At 40.0% G+C, this 17500-nt stretch overlaps 1 protein-coding gene and 1 non-coding gene across 2 annotated transcripts; both read right to left on the reverse strand.

The window, feature by feature from the left end:
- Window positions 1-85: 85 nt before the first annotated feature.
- On the reverse strand, window positions 86-167 carry trnas-aga. Its single transcript has one exon. It is a non-coding gene; the product is annotated as a tRNA-Ser (tRNA).
- Window positions 168-4614: 4447 nt separating this feature from the next.
- On the reverse strand, window positions 4615-9219 carry cd83 (CD83 molecule). The gene is made up of 5 exons (XM_034678375.1): window positions 9115-9219; window positions 8856-8992; window positions 7145-7373; window positions 5706-5809; window positions 4615-5611 (listed from the first exon to the last, which is right to left on the reverse strand). The coding sequence occupies exons 1-5, from the start codon at window positions 9158-9160 to the stop codon at window positions 5453-5455; spliced, it is 675 nt and encodes a 224-aa protein (XP_034534266.1). The 5' UTR covers window positions 9161-9219; the 3' UTR covers window positions 4615-5452.
- Window positions 9220-17500: the final 8281 nt, after the last annotated feature.

A 17500-nucleotide genomic window follows, 5' to 3' on the forward strand; every position in this document is an offset into this window, starting at 1 on the left:
CAAAACAACAAAGGGAGTACAAGCTGTAATTTAGTAATGTTTGAAGCCTTGTTGTTGTTTCATGATCTAAGAAATGAAAAAGGTGCGTTGTCGGCAGGATTCGAACCTGCGCGGGGAGACCCCAATGGATTTCTAGTCCATCGCCTTAACCACTCGGCCACGACAACGAGATACTCACTATAGGCCTTCAAAATACAATTTAAATACAGTTAAAAAACACTTGAAGATATAATCAGTTAGGGACTCTTAAACACAGTATAAGTATATAAGAGTGTATTTAGAGCTTTATCAACATACATACATATATTAGTTACAGCAGGGGTTCCCAAAGTGTGGGTCGGGACCCCCTGGGTGGTCGCTAGTCACAAGTGGGGGGGTCGTGACATGTATTCCAGAATGTTTGGGGTTTTTTTTAAGATACTTTTAAAAAAAAAGTACATTTAACTATTATAGTAAAAATATCGACAAAAATATCTAAAGTTGAAATAAAACCTTGAAAATAGAAAATGTGATTTCTCTGTTTCCAGATGACTCTTAAGTTTAGGGTTAGTGAACAGTTAATTATCAGAAGCATCAGTAGCAGCAGGTTCATTCATAACAGGAAACAGACACATGCTCATATAGGTAGGGTCATTTTTTTTCCGCAGACAGTCTTTGGTATCTATATTTTGGGGGTCGGGGGCTGAAAAGTTTGGGAAACCCTGATCTACAGGAGCAGGTGACAGTAGTAAAGGATCCTGCAGCGCCCTCTTGTGGACGGTGATGGTGGTTCTCAGCTGGTCTGAAGTTTTTTTTTTTACCTTACATTTAAATACATATTCGTAACTCTCCAAGATCCAAATAACGATTGAAGTAGTTTTTATTTTTGCCTGACCCATCCAAACATTCAGCATCAATTTTATCTGAGAATAAATATGAATCATTGTTGAGCTAACATCAGATATTAACCCTTTATTCTTCTTATCACAGCTTCATATTCTTCTTAAAAGACTCTCATGGGCTGAGTGATCCTGTGCCAGCATGATACTGGATGTTTAATTCAGTGGAGGCTATATACAAAACATCTATGATTATAAGTTAAGTCTTTGTAAAGCCTAACTATTCTCATTTCATTTAGTGCAGTCTTACCCAGTGTCCCTGATGTGAGCACAAATTTATTTATTAGCATCATTTATTTGGTTTTATTCTAGAGGTTATTTATTTATCTGAGCAGTATTTATTCAAGTATTTCAGGGTATTCTTCTTCTCTCATTTAGCTGCATTCTAAGTGTATTTCTTCATTTGTTTCTTTGTTGGTCAGCAAGAAAAGTTCAAGCCAAGTTCAGGAAACGAAATTCACACCTCCGCAGGTGTTAACCCTTCAGGAAAACCAGACACACACGAGCTGCTGGGGGAAAAAAGCCACAAGAACTTTGCGTCCCAAGACGCATCTTTAAAGACGTGAAAGTTTCCTTATGTCTGTTTTGTTTACCATTTCCTTTGTAGTTTGAAGAGAAATGAAGCAGCTTTAACCATCAACATTCAAAGAAAGACAGAATCAGGTGATCCATGTCTTACCACACACTCTTTCTAATACACAAATACCGTTTAAATTACCATTTGCAACAGCAGTTTATTAATTCCAGACCATTTATGCACAGATTCTGGATAAAAAACACAATAACTATACATCAGTACCAAAACCCTTGATGAGTATTACTTAATTTTCATAGAATTTCACATTTTTTTGGGGTTTCTTTGTTATAAATGTTCTTCTAGGTTTACATAAAGTAAAATAATCAAACAACCGTAAAACATCAAAACATCAAAACATCAAAACAAACAAACAAAAACAAAGAGGTCAAAGAAATATCACAAATACGCTTTTGGTTTTTCAAAAGGAGAAATAAAAGTTAATAAGTCATGCATAAATGACCAGACTGTCTGTTCCTGTGGGGGTTTTCCCATTTCAAAATAAAACTCCAGACTAAATGTTAATAGTAAAGATCAGAGGCGTCTGAATGAGTCACTCTGTATCACTTCCTGGTTTTTAAAGGGCACTAAAGTCTCGTCTCTCGCCCTCAGAGTTTCCAACTTCTCCATCTGACACAGCAGATGTTTAAATTCAGACACGTGTTTTTCCTATAACTCTAATATTTCACATCATCACATAGAGACAACACAAGAACATGAAACCTGCTGGACACTCAGTGCGTTCATCGTGATGTCCAAACAGGTCATTGAGAACTTTTTGTAATAAAACATTCAGCGGTGTTCAGCTGATTATAAATCCAAGCCTTTCCTCTCCTATAACTTCCAATAATAAAAATAAAGACATCTTATATCACAACTTAAACTCCTGCTTCTTCAAGCAGTCTTTGTTACAATTAAAAACACACACAAATCTAAGAATTTGAACGTGTGGTACCCAGGTGAAGTCACTTTAACAGGGCTTCTGTGCTTTAATCAGTGTGCTGTAGGATATCAGAGAGTAAAACATGGCTGTGTGGAATACTCCACCCTGATTGGTCAGTTACAGCATTCTGAGGTCTGTTATTGCTCTATATAGCAGGCTGTGTGCGCAGACTCTGAAGAACAAACCCTCGTCATATCATCTGCAGACAGAGGAGGGAGTTATTAATCTGACGCCATGACAGAAAGAGGCGACAGGGAAAAACTAAGGTATAAAAACTATTCAATAGTCGTACGAAACAACAGATTTTGGCGATGAAGAACATTTCAGGTGCGTTTGATATTAGTAAGCGTTAAGGTCTAGAGCTGAAGAAGAACTCCTTCAACAAAGGAATATAAAACTTCCTGAAGCGACAGTTAGCATTTTTAGAATTCAGTATTTTCAAATGTTGTACGAAACATTCCGTGTTTCTTTGTCAACCCTGATTAAAGAGTTAAGTCGTAATACAACACGAATAAACCCTCAGAGAATAAAATCGTAATCTTATAATCGTCATAACGTTAGAGGAATAAAGTCGTATGAGAAGAAGTCATTCCACTTAAAGAATGAAGTCCGAATATTAAAAGAACAAAGCAGCAAGGGAACAAAGACGTCGCATTTCAAGTCAGAACATTTGAGTATGTTTGTAAAGTCACTATATTAAAAGAACAAAGTCCGATGGGAACAAAGCAGAAATGTTTCAAGACGAAAAATCGTAACATGAATATTAAAGTCATTAATTTAAGGAACAAGGTCGTAGAATAAAATGAGGAATAAAAGTTGTAATTTTGCCATTAAAGTTGAAGAAATTATAAATATTTAACGAAAAAGAAATAAGAGTAAATTTTTAAAAATTTAAGAAAAAAGTCGTTAGGAACAAAGTTGTAAAAGTAGTAAAACAAAAAGAAAAGTCAGTCTCATAAAATCAATATCAGTTTTAAATTTATAATATTTCAAGTATAAATGAGTTTTAAAGTCATAATATTAAAAGAACAAAGACGTGTGAAAAATGATTTGAGCCGTGAAGGAACAAAGTCGTAAAATTAAAGAGCAAAGTCACGAGAGAACAAAGTTGTTATTTTGCTATTAAAGTTGAAAAAATTAAAGATATTCAAGTAAAAAAAAAAAAATAAGAGTAAAGTTTAAAAATTTTAAGAAAAAAGTCATAATATTAAAAGAACAAAGGCGTTGAGAACAAAGTTGTAAAAGTAGTAAATAAAAAAGATTTTAAAAAATTAAAAATTAAAATCAATATCAGCTTTAAATTTATAATATTTCAAGTATAAATGAGTTTTAAAGTCATAATATTAAAAGAACAAAGACGTGTGAAAAAGGATTTGAGCCTTGAAGGAACAAAGTCGTAAAATTAAAGAGCAAAGTCATGAGAGAACAAAGTTGTTATTTTGCTATTAAAGTTGAAAAAATTATAGATATTTAAGTAAAAAAAAAAAATAAGAGTAAAGTTTAAAAATTTTAAGAAAAAAGTCATAATATTAAAAGAACAAAGGCGTTGGGAACAAAGTTGCAAAAGTAGTAAATAAAAAAGATAAAAAAAAAAAAAATTTAAATCAATATCAGCTTTAAATTTATAATATTTCAAGTATAAATGAGTTTTAAAGTCATAATATTAAAAGAACAAAGACGTGTGAAAAAGGATTTGAGCCTTGAAAGAAAAAAGTCGTAAAATTAAAGAACAAAGTCATAAGAGAACAAAGTTGTTATTTTGCTATTAAAGTTGAAAAAATTATAGAAATTCAAGTAAAAAAAAAATAAGAGTAATGTTTTAAAATTTTAAGAAAAAAGTCATAATATTAAAAGAACAAAGGCATTGGGAACAAAGTTGCAAAAGTAGTAAATAAAAAAGATATAAAAAAAAAAAATTTAAATCCATATCAGCTTTAAATTTATAACATTTCAAGTATATATGAGTTTTAAAGTCATAATATTAAAAGAACAAAGTCATAAGAGAACAAAGTTGTTATTTTGCTATTAAAGTTGAAAAAATTATAGATATTCAAGTAAAAAAAAAAAAAAAAGAGTAAAGTTTAAAAATTTTAAGAAAAAAGTCATAATATTAAAAGAACAAAGGCGTTGAGAACAAAGTTGTAAAAGTAGTAAATAAAAAGGTTAGATAAAAATCAATAAATAAAATCAATATCAGATTTAAAAGATCAAAGCCATGAGAGAACAAAGTTGTAATATTTTAAGAACAAAGTCGTAAATAAAAAAGTAGACGCTCTGACTCATTAAATAAATATTAGGAGTATCAAACTCATAATATAATAATAATATTATTATATATAATTGATTTCACAATAATAAAGATATTTTCTTATTTATCAGGTTTTGCAGGTTTTGCTGTTCATCAGACTCGGTTCTGTCCTGGATCACTCCTGATTCTTCGTAAAGCTCAGGTAACAGGTGAAGTTTAACGTTACGAGATTCTCCACGCCCCTCGTTCTCCTCTTAGTTCGTATAATCTACGACTTTGTTCTCATTTTAACACAACTTTGTTCTCGTTCATCAGCGTGACTCTCCGGACACCCTCTTGGTCACTCAGTGGAGCTTCTTCCTACAGGTTCGCCTCCTCTCTGGGGGTCTACCTGCTCCAGGTTCACCCTGAAGCTCCGGACCACAACCGCCCTGTTTGTGATCTCATTCAGGCGACGGTGACATTTCTTAATAACTCCTAATCCAGCTCCTCCCTCGTGTCTGAACTGGACTCTGCGGCGCCTCACAGTCCTCGCTCTCATGTCCACTTTGATTTCTAGTCTTAGTTTGTTGGGGCATCTCTAACACCTAGCTCTCTGTACCTGGGGGTGAAAGGTCGTCCGATAAAGCGGGACCTTGTTGTGCTTTCTGGTTACGGGGGATTTCAGATCACTTTCTAAAAGTTCACCTCTCTAATCAATAAATCAAATATTCAGAAATAAGCTTGTGGACTTGGATGAGTTTTAAGGCACCGCTACAGATCAGGCAGCTGGTCATCCTACAGGAACCATTTACAGCACAGGCAGTTCCTCAGACGCCTCCATGCTTCATTGTTTTGGACGGTTTAGGACCCAGCGTAGAGATCATCATGAGGTCCTTCTTGTCGAGCGGTCTGAGCCTCCCGTCTAACAAAGTCTCTTTCCGCGGCGTTTCTTGTTTCTTGTCTCTGAGGATGTTCCTCAAACAAACCTGTGATGGAGAGAAGAACATCAGCGTTCAGAAGAGGAAGTGAAAGGGAAACGTTGGCGGGCGTTAGCGTGCGTTTGCACATGTATTCACTTACATAGCTTATTCTGAAAGTCAGGAGAGCGACGAGCAGCAGCACCACGGCGATAACCACCAAGGAAGCGTCTTTTGCGAGGTCATCCGTCGACTCGGCCGGACAATCTGGAAGGAGAAGGAACTTTGAGTTAGTCCAGGTTGAACCGGAGGTCAGAGGTCATCATGGGTCGTCTTAAAGTAGGGATATATAAGAAGTCAGGAGAACTGGAGGGGTTAGATTCTAGCCTGGAGAACATCCAATAAAAGTCTGTTATTACATCAGTTTGTGATCAAAACTTTGGAGAAGGATTAGGACGACTTTAATCTAAAAATCTGGGGGGCGCTAATGGACTAGTGGTCTAAGCATGCACCCCATGTACAGAGGTTCTAGTCTTCATCGCAGCAGTCACTAGTGCGACTCTGATGATGCAACGGTCCCTGAATGAGCCTTCAACTCTTCCTGTCCCATTAAAGTTACTAACCATAGACCTTTCTGGAGTCCCTGAGCTCCCTTGTCTTGTAGGTTCCTCTGGATCTCTGCTGCTGTGGACGTGGTCCAGACTCCAGCTGCTACAACTACTACTATCCGTCTCCCCACTATCATCTCTCTCTCTCTTCATCTCCCTCTATCCCTCTCTCCAACACGGTCTCAGCAGATGTGTGTCTAACATGAGTCTGGTCCTGCTGGAGGTTTCTGCCTGTTAAAGGAAGTTTGTCCTTGCCACTGTAACTTGCTAAATGCTGCAAAGTGCTCTGCTCATGGTGGATTAAGATGAGATCAGACTGAGTCCTGTCTGGAAGATGGGACTGGATTGGATCCGGTCTTGATGTTGGGACTTTGTGAATAATAGAACAATGACTTAAAGCTCCTGTGTGGACTTTGGCGCCCTTTGAGGACAAAGCGGTCTTTGCTGTTTCTGTAAATGTGGAATTTCTTATAAATGCTTCGCTCATTAAGTTGTTTTGCGTTGGAAGGTGTGAAAGTAGGCGCTATCTTCAGCTAGCAGTTCATCACTTATTCTGACACCTACGCCCCACCAGTGTTTTCAGCCGTTTAAAATAACTGTGTAAAGAGAGAAACACTCTTCTTGTAAGAGGTCTTGTTGCTTTTTTAAGTCACAAAGAGACATCAGTGTTCATTCCAGTCTGTTTTAGAAGCAGCTGAAAATCCCTTACTGGAGCTTTAACTCAAATCCTTTTAATGTGGTGACAATCAGACCTCCAGTTTGAGTTAACTCTGATGTTTGTTTGAGAGGTGAATTCCTCCATCATGCAAACACTTCACTGCATTCATATTACACTATCAAATGAAGCTGGAATTCCCCAGATCAAATATAAAACCTGATACCTGAGGAGGAGTCTGATCTCCCACAGAGTCAAATTAGAGAAGTGACGATCTTCCTTTAACAGGAACACGTCTGATCCAGGTAACAAGGGAGGGACGGGCCAGCCGATGATTACCTGAGACGGTGAGGATGACCTCCTTCTCCCGGTTCTGCTCTCCCAAAGGCGCCGCCAGTTGACAGGTGTACACCCCGCGGTCGGCGCAGGTGATGTTGGGTATGAAGATGGCGGGGGAGTCGCCCAGCAGCTCCACCTCGCGCTCCACTCCCAGGTACCACTGCACCGTCCCGTTCGGGAGGCCTCTGGTCAGAATGCCGCTGAGACGCTTCGACGGGGGCTGTATGGCCTGTGAGATCATCATGTGACATCATGAGTAGGAGTCATCTGATTGGTCGGAACCACATTTACAGAACACACACGACTGATAATATCTCTAGTATCACTATACTGATATCTTTCAGTACTTTGAATGTGTGCACATGACAGAGAGGGGAGGTGTGCTCTCCCCGCCTCAGGCTTTGCCCTTCCACACAGCCACATGGAAGGGCAGCGAGCTCCCAGAACAGCAAATATACCCCACTGCATGCAAATTAAATAATCTTTATGGGACGAGAGTGGTCCTGACTGAATAACCGACCCCTACCGTCCTACTTTTTTTTGCACCCTTCAACCCTAGATGTGGAATGGCCTTGACATCCAACTCCTCACAAAAAAACCCCTCCCCAGAGTCCCTTATTTACCTTCTCAGAGGGAAAAACTTTGCATTTTAATTCATTAAACAGGTTTGTAGGAATCCATCTATAAGTTTGAAGAAACTCTGGCACAAATTCATTCTTTATATATTAAATATCATTCATTATTTGATGTATTCACACGTGTTGATGCATGTCCTGCTGCGCGAGTCAGTGTCTGTGCCATGGGTCATGATGACACACCCCTGCAACACTCACGTGGTGTTTATCAGGCTTTAAGTGACATCAATACTGCATATATAAATACTTTATGCCATTACTTTCACTTTTATAATCACTGATAGTATCATGAACACTGCAGCTGTAATGTGAATATGTTTGCTGTCACCATGGAGACTTAATTCCTATCCTGACTTTGAGTTAAAGCTTCTTAGTACAGCTTTTATTCATATTTCTGCTTCTACAGCCTAGAATTAAAATCTCCCACTTGATTAAAGAACATTCAATTAATCAATCTTTCTGTCAATCGGTCTCTGAATGAGGAGAGTGAGTGGTGGAGAGGCTGTGATGGAGAGCGGAGCAGAGAGACACACACACAAAATCTGATTCTGGCTTTCTGAAGAGACATGTTTAGAAGTTTAACAGGATCATAAAATAACTCCCAATCAATCTTTAATCATATAGCGCAAAATCACAACAAATGTTCACCTCAGACTCTTTCCAAACAGGGCTGGTCTAGACCGTACTCTATGTTCTATTATTAACAAAGACCCAACATCAAGGCAGGACTCAGTCTGATATCATCTTAATCCCCCATGAGCAGAGCACTTTGCAGCATTTAAGAGCACAAACTTCCTTTAACAGGCAGAAACCTCCAGCAGGACCAGACTCATGTTAGACACACATCTGCTGAGACCGACATCACAACATTAAGATGCTCATAACTAAGTTATCTCTGCTGTAGTTGTCTAAAAGCACATTTAAGTGCTGAGCTGAGTTTCTAATTTTGCTTCAGCTCCAGAGACAGTGAAAGTTCATCCTGTTTCAATTCAAATCAGCCAATCAGAGGAGGCCATGTAGAGGTTTCGTTTTTGATTAAATGATCTGTCACATTAAATAAAATAACTTGTGTTTACCTTGTACCAAGTGAGGGATAAATATTCAACCCCTTCCTTAAAAACAGCAGGGCAGGGAAGAGTGCAGTCCTCCCCCTGGAAGGTTTTGACCTCCAGTGTGTCCTCAGGTACGACCATGCCGACAGTAAGCCACACACCTGAGGGTCACATGGATAAATGAATGAATGAACGAATGAATGAATGAATGAATAAATGAATGAAGATGTATAGTTAGTATATTATTATTATATATTAGTGAGGCTTTGTTTGAAATACTTACACAGTGACATGAGGAGAGCAGCGTTCAGGAAATCCAAGCTCATCATGATGATTATTTTGTTGTTGATGTTGAAAGAAGAGAAAAGTGTTCCCAATGTGACTCCGTACTCTGTCTGACTTCTTATAAAGCTCGAAAGAGGAACTTAGGTAGATCAAATGTAAGGGGGGGGGGGGGGGGGGGTCACGTGACTGGGGACAGCCCATATCAATATGAACCCTCATATTGACCCTGTCTCTGCAGCAGCTCAGCACATCAGAGACATAACACTCTTTTAGAATGAACACCTTTGTTTTTGTTAACTTTCTTGGTATTTTCGGTGAGTACTCTGATCATTCTTTAGATGTCTGTTTAAAACATAATGACGTCACTGCTTCAGAAATACCCGGTTCACGCATTAGCTGAGTCTGTCTAAAACTCTCGCTAAAAAAAACTCCTCCTGCTCGTGGTTTCACATTAATGGCTCAAATAAAACAAATAACTGCAGATTATCATGTGTGTGAGGTTACTGTACAAATCGGCGTTAGAGAGAAGCTGATAAAATCAACTGTTAAGGACGTGCAGACCTGATTGTAAGCTAAGCTATCCTACGAAGCTAACGCTATTTAGCTAGTTTTGTTAACGCTATCACCGACACAAAACCCTCCATAACTCAATAACTGTAGCATTAAAGCCTGTTTGATTGAAGCCGAATTGAAGGTAAAATCTTTTAGATTAAATGAAGTATTTAATATTTATTATCTGATCAACAAATATGGAGCAGTAACCGGAATAATACAATTCGCCCTTTTTAGAATGAGGTTCGCCTCTGAGTTTGGAGCGTCTTTTTTATTTATTATATATTTATTACCACCGTGACCTCCTGTTCATATGAGTGTATCTGGCTGTATCACAAACTGTATTTATAAAAATAATAATATTTTTGTTTGTTGATCTGAAGGAGTCAACGAAAGTGAAAGTCAGGGATTCCCCGTGGTTTACTGGAAGGGGTAGTTCTTATTCTAAGCAACACGCTGATAAAGTTCAGGGAATTCCCCAGAGGTCAGATCAATTACTATTAAAGGACTTTGTATTTCAAACTTGTTGTGGAAAGTTTCAAGTGTCCTACTTGTATTCCCCTTTAGTATTCTGGAGTATTATTATGCATCTATTATCTATGCAAAGAAAGTTTACAATGTGATCATTATTTTTACTGACTGCTTCTCTCTGTTTGCACTTGGTGTCACCAGATGCCTCATAATTGACACGTGCAATTACTGCAGAGTACAACCCCCCCAGAAGAGCCCACATGTTTCTTTATACTGTGCATCCTGAGTCTAAATCCTCCTCTGTGTTCTGTGTTTGAACAGGTCTCACTGCAGTCAGCCCCGTCTGGGGAAACTCAGAGGTAAAAATTAGCAACGCTACGTATTCCTGCTGTGACCAACCCCACATCCCCTTTGACCCACGCTGCGAAACCTGGTGGATGAACGAGGAGCACGTGGTGAGACTCCCCTTTAAAGCAAAACAACAACGAGTGTGTTTACATGGACTTTAGTTTGGATCATATGTGGGATACATGCGTCTGTGATGTTTGTTCTTTTCCAACACAAACTTCCTTTAACAGGCAGAAACCTCCAGCAGGACCAGACTCATGTTAGACACACATCTACTGAGACCGTGTTGGAGAGAGGGATAGAGGGAGATGAAGAGAGAGAGAGATGATAGTGGGGAGACGGATAGTAGTAGTTGTAGCAGCTGGAGTCTGGACCACGTCCACAGCAGCAGAGATCCAGAGGAACCTACGAGACAAGGGAGCTCAGGGACTCCAGAAAGGTCTAAGAAAAGAGAGAAGAAAGAAAGAAAGAAAGAAAGAAAGAAAGAAAGGTAGGAAAGAAGGACAGCAAGTAAGGACAAAGAAAAGAAAAAAAAGAAAGAAAGTAAGGAAAAAGGAGAAAAGAAAGAAAAGGAAGAAGGACAGCAGGAAAGAGGGAATAAAAGGAAAAAGGAAAGAAAGAAGGAATTAAATAGAAAAAAAGGAAAGACAGAAAAAGAAAGAAGGAAAGAAAGAAAGGATGAATAACAAACCCAAAAAAGGAATCTACAGCAGAGATCCAGAGGAACCTACGAGACAAGGGAGCTCAGGGACTCCAGAAAGGTCTATGGTTAGTAACTTTAATGGGACAGGAAGAGTTAAAGTGAGAGACAGGCAGAGAGAGGAGAGAGAGGGAAAGACAGGATCCCAGTGTGTCAGTCTAAGCCTATAGCAGCATAACTAAGACCTGGTCCAAGCCTGATCCAGCTCTAAGTATAAGCTTTATCAAAAAGGAAAGTTTGAAGCCTACTCTTAAAAGTAGAGAGGGTGTCTGCCTCCTGGACCCTGACTGGTACATGATTCCACAGGAGAGGGACCTGATAACTGAAGGCTCGACCTCCCATACTACTTTTAGAGACTTCAGGTACGATGAGCAGGCCTGCATGTAGAAAATGTAGCAGGCGATCTGACCAGCATAGAACTCACACTGCCTCCTAGTGTTCAGGTGGAGTATTGTAGAGCGACAAGTCCAGATCATGACGCAGCAGTATCCTGTTTTTTTTATGTTTACTGTACAAACACAAGAACAGGATTCTTATAAATCCTGACCAGAAGCGGGACACTCGAGTCCTCGTAAACAGTCATTGAATCACGTTCAGTGCTGAATCTGTGATGTTTTTCTGATTTCACTGTTTAACAGACAAACTGCACAAAGAGAGCAACAACAGGTAATAATTAGTTTACAGGTAATTTAAATAATAAACCCAACCCATCTCTTAGACTACTTCACCTTTTTATTTTACAGAACTCACCCCTTTCCTTTCCTTTCCTTTCCTTTCCTTTCCTTTCCTTTCCTTTCCTTTCCTTAAGCTTAACTTTTAGCTTGAGCACTGCTGAGCGTCAGAGTTTGTTGTAATCATTAATTGTGTATAAAGATTAGGGTTTCAAAGTTGCTTATAGCAAAACAAATATTTTTTTTTATGCTTGGATATGATACCTTTCCATTAAATTACCCTCAATTTCCAGTTAATTCCCACTAATTCCCATAAACTCCCATTAATTCCCATTGAAAGTTTCCAATTTGGAATATTTCCAGCTTAACTCCCCATGGAAATTTACCGGAAACTTTCCAGAAATGTTCCACCCCTTTGCAACTCTAATAAAGATGGTCGACATGTTGACACCCCACATCGTGCAAAATATAAAGCCAAAGCAACCCGCTGTGATGGACACTGAGGTATCATTCCTCTAATCTCATTGGTCCACAGAGCTGTCAATCATCTCTTTTTATGACATCATAAAGTAGGGGAGAACGGGGTTGGTTGTCACACTTTTTACTGTTTTGATGATTGCTCATCATCACAACATCTTTCAATAGTCATTCCTACATTAAATTGAAGCTTAAGGTGTGGGCTTGAAATGTGTATCCCTCTCATTTTCCAACTCATTGTAACAAAGAGGCAATTAACTATCAAAGACACATTGTGACAACCAACCCCATCACAGGGATGATTGTCACACACTATGGGGTTGGTTGTCACACTCTATGGGGTTGGTTGTCACACACTATGGGGTTGGTTGTCACACTCTATGGGGTTGGTTGTCACACTCTATGGGGTTGGTTGTCACACTCTATGGGGTTGGTTGTCACACACCATGGGGTTGGTTGTCACACACTATGGGGTTGGTTGTCACACTCTATGGGGTTGGTTGTCACACACTATGGGGTTGGTTGTCACACACTATGGGGTTGGTTGTCACACTCTGGGGTTGGTTGTCACACTCTATGGGATTGGTTGTCACACTCTATGGGGTTGGTTGTCACACTCTATGGGATTGGTTGTCACACTCTATGGGGTTGGTTGTCACACTCTATGGGGTTGGTTGTCACACACTATGGGGTTGGTTGTCACACTCTATGGGGTTGGTTGTCATACTCTATGGGGTTGGTTGTCATACACTATGGGGTTGGTTGTCACACACTATGGGGTTGGTTGTCACACTCTATGGGGTTGGTTGTCACACTCTATGGGGTTGGTTGTCATACACTATGGGGTTGGTTGTCACACTCTATGGGGCTGGTTGTCACACACTATGGGGTTGGTTGTCACACACTATGGGGTTGGTTGTCACACTCTATGGGGCTGGTTGTCACACACTATGGGGTTGGTTGTCATACACTATGGGGATAGTTGTCACACACTATGGGGTTGGTTGTCACACACTATGGGGTTGGTTGTCACACTCTATGGGGTTGGTTGTCACACACTATGGGGTTGGTTGTCACACACTATGGGGTTGGTTGTCACACTCTATGGGGCTGGTTGTCACACACTATGGGGTTGGTTGTCACACACTATGGGGTTGGTTGTCACACTCTATGGGGTTGGTTGTCACACACTATGGGGTTGGTTGTCACACTCTATGGGGTTGGTTGTCATACTCTATGGGGTTGGTTGTCATACACTATGGGGTTGGTTGTCACACTCTATGGGGTTGGTTGTCACACACTATGGGGTTAGTTGTCACACACTATGGGGTTGGTTGTCACACACTATGGGGTTGGTTGTCACACTCTATGGGGTTGGTTGTCACACTCTATGGGGTTGGTTGTCACACTCTATGGGGTTAGTTGTCACACACTATGGGGTTGGTTGTCACACACTATGGGGTTGGTTGTCACACTCTATGGGGTTGGTTGTCATACACTATGGGGTTGGTTGTCATACACTATGGGGTTGGTTGACTATGTAGGTGAGCTCTGATCCTAATTCTTGAAATTTCCATACTCCAATTTGAGAGACAGCGCCCTCTGGTGGCGAGATATAACAAGTGTGCCAACCAAACCGTGTGACAACCAACCCCGTTCTCCCCTAATTCAAGCTAAACTTACCACTTGCTCTCAAATCAGCGTGATAAGAATGAACTAACTATAATTACTTGATTTGTAATGCTGCAGCTAGTCAGTAGGGGGAGCTCCAGAAGCTTTGGCCCCACTTTTGCAGGGCTGTCATTTCATCCATCTTTTTAAAGTCTGTGGTTATGAAGCTGCATTCAGTCCTTGATTTTAGCACCATGTTGCTGTATCACGTGTAAATGCCTGCTCATGCAGACTCATCAGAGAATCCAAACCCCATCACGTCTGGATCCTGAGACTCTCGGGACCTCTTCAAGAAATGTTCGTTTTTACACAGAGTTTGGATTGATTGTTTCTGATGCAGTGAGAGGACAGTCTTTAACGCATCTTTGCATTAACTCTGACTGCATCTTGTTTAGCACAAAAAAAATCCAGTAATATTTGCTGTTGGATCACTCACTTTTGATAGTGTATCCATGGTATCGTACCATTGCATGTCTCACCCTGTAGTTTCCACCCCAAACTGCAAGGATGCTCCCAAAGTGTGTCTTCAAAAGCTCACTTTACTTTGTGGTGTTCTGTTTTGCAGACCTTTGCCAAGCACGAAGGCCCAGGTTTGGAGCAAGGGTGCGTGTCTCCATGCAAGAAGCTCAACAGTGGGGTGATGCTGCTGGCAGAATGCGCTGAATTACACGTTAGGACGGTGTGCAAAGATGTAAGTTATTCACTTCTTACAGCAAGTTAAAGTCACATCTTAAAGGTCTCTCTCTGCAGGGATCCTCTTAATAAAAAACAGAGCCTGTCGCTGGTTCTTGAGTTTGGTTGAAGATTTGATTTAACTTTTTTTTAACAGGGGAACCGGATCGTTGAGGACAGTAGGACCAGTTACAAGAGCGTTCCCTGCTCAGGTTCTGTTCTGGATGCTCCAGGTAATCCCAGGTTCCCTAATTTGTCTTCTTTTATGGATTACCAACAGTCAGCAGTGACTTCCACTACAGAGTCATGTCTGTGTTTAATGCAGTGACTTCCACTACAGAGTCATGTCTGTTTTTAATGCAGTGACTTCCACTACAGAGTCATGTCTGTTTATAATGCAGTGACTTCCACTACAGAGTCATGTCTGTGTTTAATGCAGTGACTTCCACTACAGAGTCATGTCTGTTTTTAATGCAGTGACTTCCACTACAGAGTCATGTCTGTGTTTAATGCAGTGACTTCCACTACAGTCATGTCTGTTTATAATGCAGTGACTTCCACTACAGAGTCATGTCTTTTTTTAATGCAGTGACTTCCACTACAGAGTCATGTCTGTTTTTAATGCAGTGACTTCCACTACAGAGTCATGTCTGTTTTTAATGCAGTGACTTCCACTACAGAGTCATGTCTGTTTTTAATGCAGTGACTTCCACTACAGAGTCATGTCTGTTTATAATGCAGTGACTTCCACTACAGAGTCATGTCTGTGTTTAATGCAGTGACTTCCACTACAGTCATGTCTGTTTATAATGCAGTGACTTCCACTACAGAGTCATGTCTGTGTTTAATGCAGACTTCCACTACAGAGTCATGTCTGTGTTTAATGCAGACTTCCACTACAGAGTCATGTCTGTGTTTAATGCAGTGACTTCCACTACAGAGTCATGTCTGTGTTTAATGCAGTGACTTCCACTACAGAGTCATGTCTGTGTTTAATGCAGTGACTTCCACTACAGAGTCATGTCTGTGTTTAATGCAGTGACTTCCACTACAGTCATGTCTGTTTTTAATGCAGTGACTTCCACTACAGAGTCATGTCTGTGTTTAATGCAGTGACTTCCACTACAGAGTCATGTCTGTTTTTAATGCAGTGACTTCCACTACAGAGTCATGTCTGTGTTTAATGCAGTGACTTCCACTACAGAGTCATGTCTGTGTTTAATGCAGTGACTTCCACTACAGAGTCATGTCTGTGTTTAATGCAGTGACGTCCACTACAGAGTCATGTCTGTTTATAATGTAGTGACTTCCACTACAGAGTCATGTCTGTTTATAATGTAGTGACTTCCACTACAGAGTCATGTCTGTTTTTAATGCAGTGACTTCCACTACAGAGTCATGTCTGTTTTTAATGCAGTGACTTCCACTACAGAGTCATGTCTGTTTTTAATGCAGTGACTTCCACTACAGAGTCATGTCTGTGTTTAATGCAGTGACTTCCACTACAGAGTCATGTCTGTTTATAATGTAGTGACTTCCACTACAGAGTCATGTCTGTGTTTAATGCAGTGACTTCCACTACAGAGTCATGTCTGTTTTTAATGCAGTGACTTCCACTACAGAGTCATGTCTGTGTTTAATGCAGTGACTTCCACTACAGAGTCATGTCTGTGTTTAATGCAGTGACTTCCACTACAGAGTCATGTCTGTGTTTAATGCAGTGACTTCTACTACAGAGTCATGTCTGTGTTTAATGCAGTGACTTCCACTACAGAGTCATGTCTGTGTTTAATGCAGTGACTTCCACTACAGAGTCATGTCTTTTTTTAATGCAGTGACTTCCACTACAGAGTCATGTCTGTTTTTAATGCAGTGACTTCCACTACAGAGTCATGTCTGTTTATAATGCAGTGACTTCCACTACAGAGTCATGTCTGTGTTTAATGCAGTGACTTCCACTACAGAGTCATGTCTGTTTTTAATGCAGTGACTTCCACTACAGTCATGTCTGTGTTTAATGCAGTGACTTCCACTACAGAGTCATGTCTGTGTTTAATGCAGTGACTTCCACTACAGAGTCATGTCTGTGTTTAATGCAGTGACTTCTACTACAGAGTCATGTCTGTGTTTAATGCAGTGACTTCCACTACAGAGTCATGTCTGTGTTTAATGCAGTGACTTCCACTACAGAGTCATGTCTTTTTTTTAATGCAGTGACTTCCACTACAGAGTCATGTCTGTTTTTAATGCAGTGACTTCCACTACAGAGTCATGTCTGTTTATAATGCAGTGACTTCCACTACAGAGTCATGTCTGTGTTTAATGCAGTGACTTCCACTACAGAGTCATGTCTGTTTTTAATGCAGTGACTTCCACTACAGAGATGTTTGACTCCCTTCTTTGTCTCTTTGCTGCAGGGTTGGTCGGTCTGCTGCTCTCTGGGTTGATCCTGATGTTCATGACTGTGATCTGAAACCAGCGGTCTCTTCGTCGTGCTGCTAACCCTCTGACGGGGTAACGTTTTTTACCTCATTTTTTTTGTATTCGCTTTGTTTCAACCTCTTTTTTTCATTGATAACTTTATTTTATAACCTGAGGAGAAGTCTTCCATGTTTTTATATTCATATAAACCACTCACTACCTCGTCAGCAGAGCCTGGCAGACAGTGTGGATGGTGTCTGCCAGTATGGTGTGATGTGCTCAAATCATGCTTATGGGATGAGGGACTTTTACTGCGAACGCACGTTCTTATGGCATTCGCTTGATGGTTTTTGCTCTTTGCCTTTAGATAGATATTTTTTCATGTTTAGAAATAGTGACAT

The sequence above is a fragment of the Notolabrus celidotus genome, unplaced genomic scaffold (genome assembly GCF_009762535.1).
Source record: "Notolabrus celidotus isolate fNotCel1 unplaced genomic scaffold, fNotCel1.pri scaffold_140_arrow_ctg1, whole genome shotgun sequence".
Lineage (NCBI taxonomy): Eukaryota > Metazoa > Chordata > Actinopteri > Labriformes > Labridae > Notolabrus > Notolabrus celidotus.

Coding starts and splice junctions, on each gene's coding strand:
- cd83 (XM_034678375.1), bottom strand. CDS start 9,160: ATGATGAGCTTGGATTTCCTGAACGCTGCTCTCCTCATGTCACTGT. Junction 8,993..9,114: donor TGCTCTCCTCATGTCACTGT/GTAAGTATTTCA, acceptor TGTGACCCTCAG/GTGTGTGGCTTACTGTCGGC. Junction 5,810..7,144: donor GGTCATCCTCACCGTCTCAG/GTAATCATCGGC, acceptor TTCTCCTTCCAG/ATTGTCCGGCCGAGTCGACG.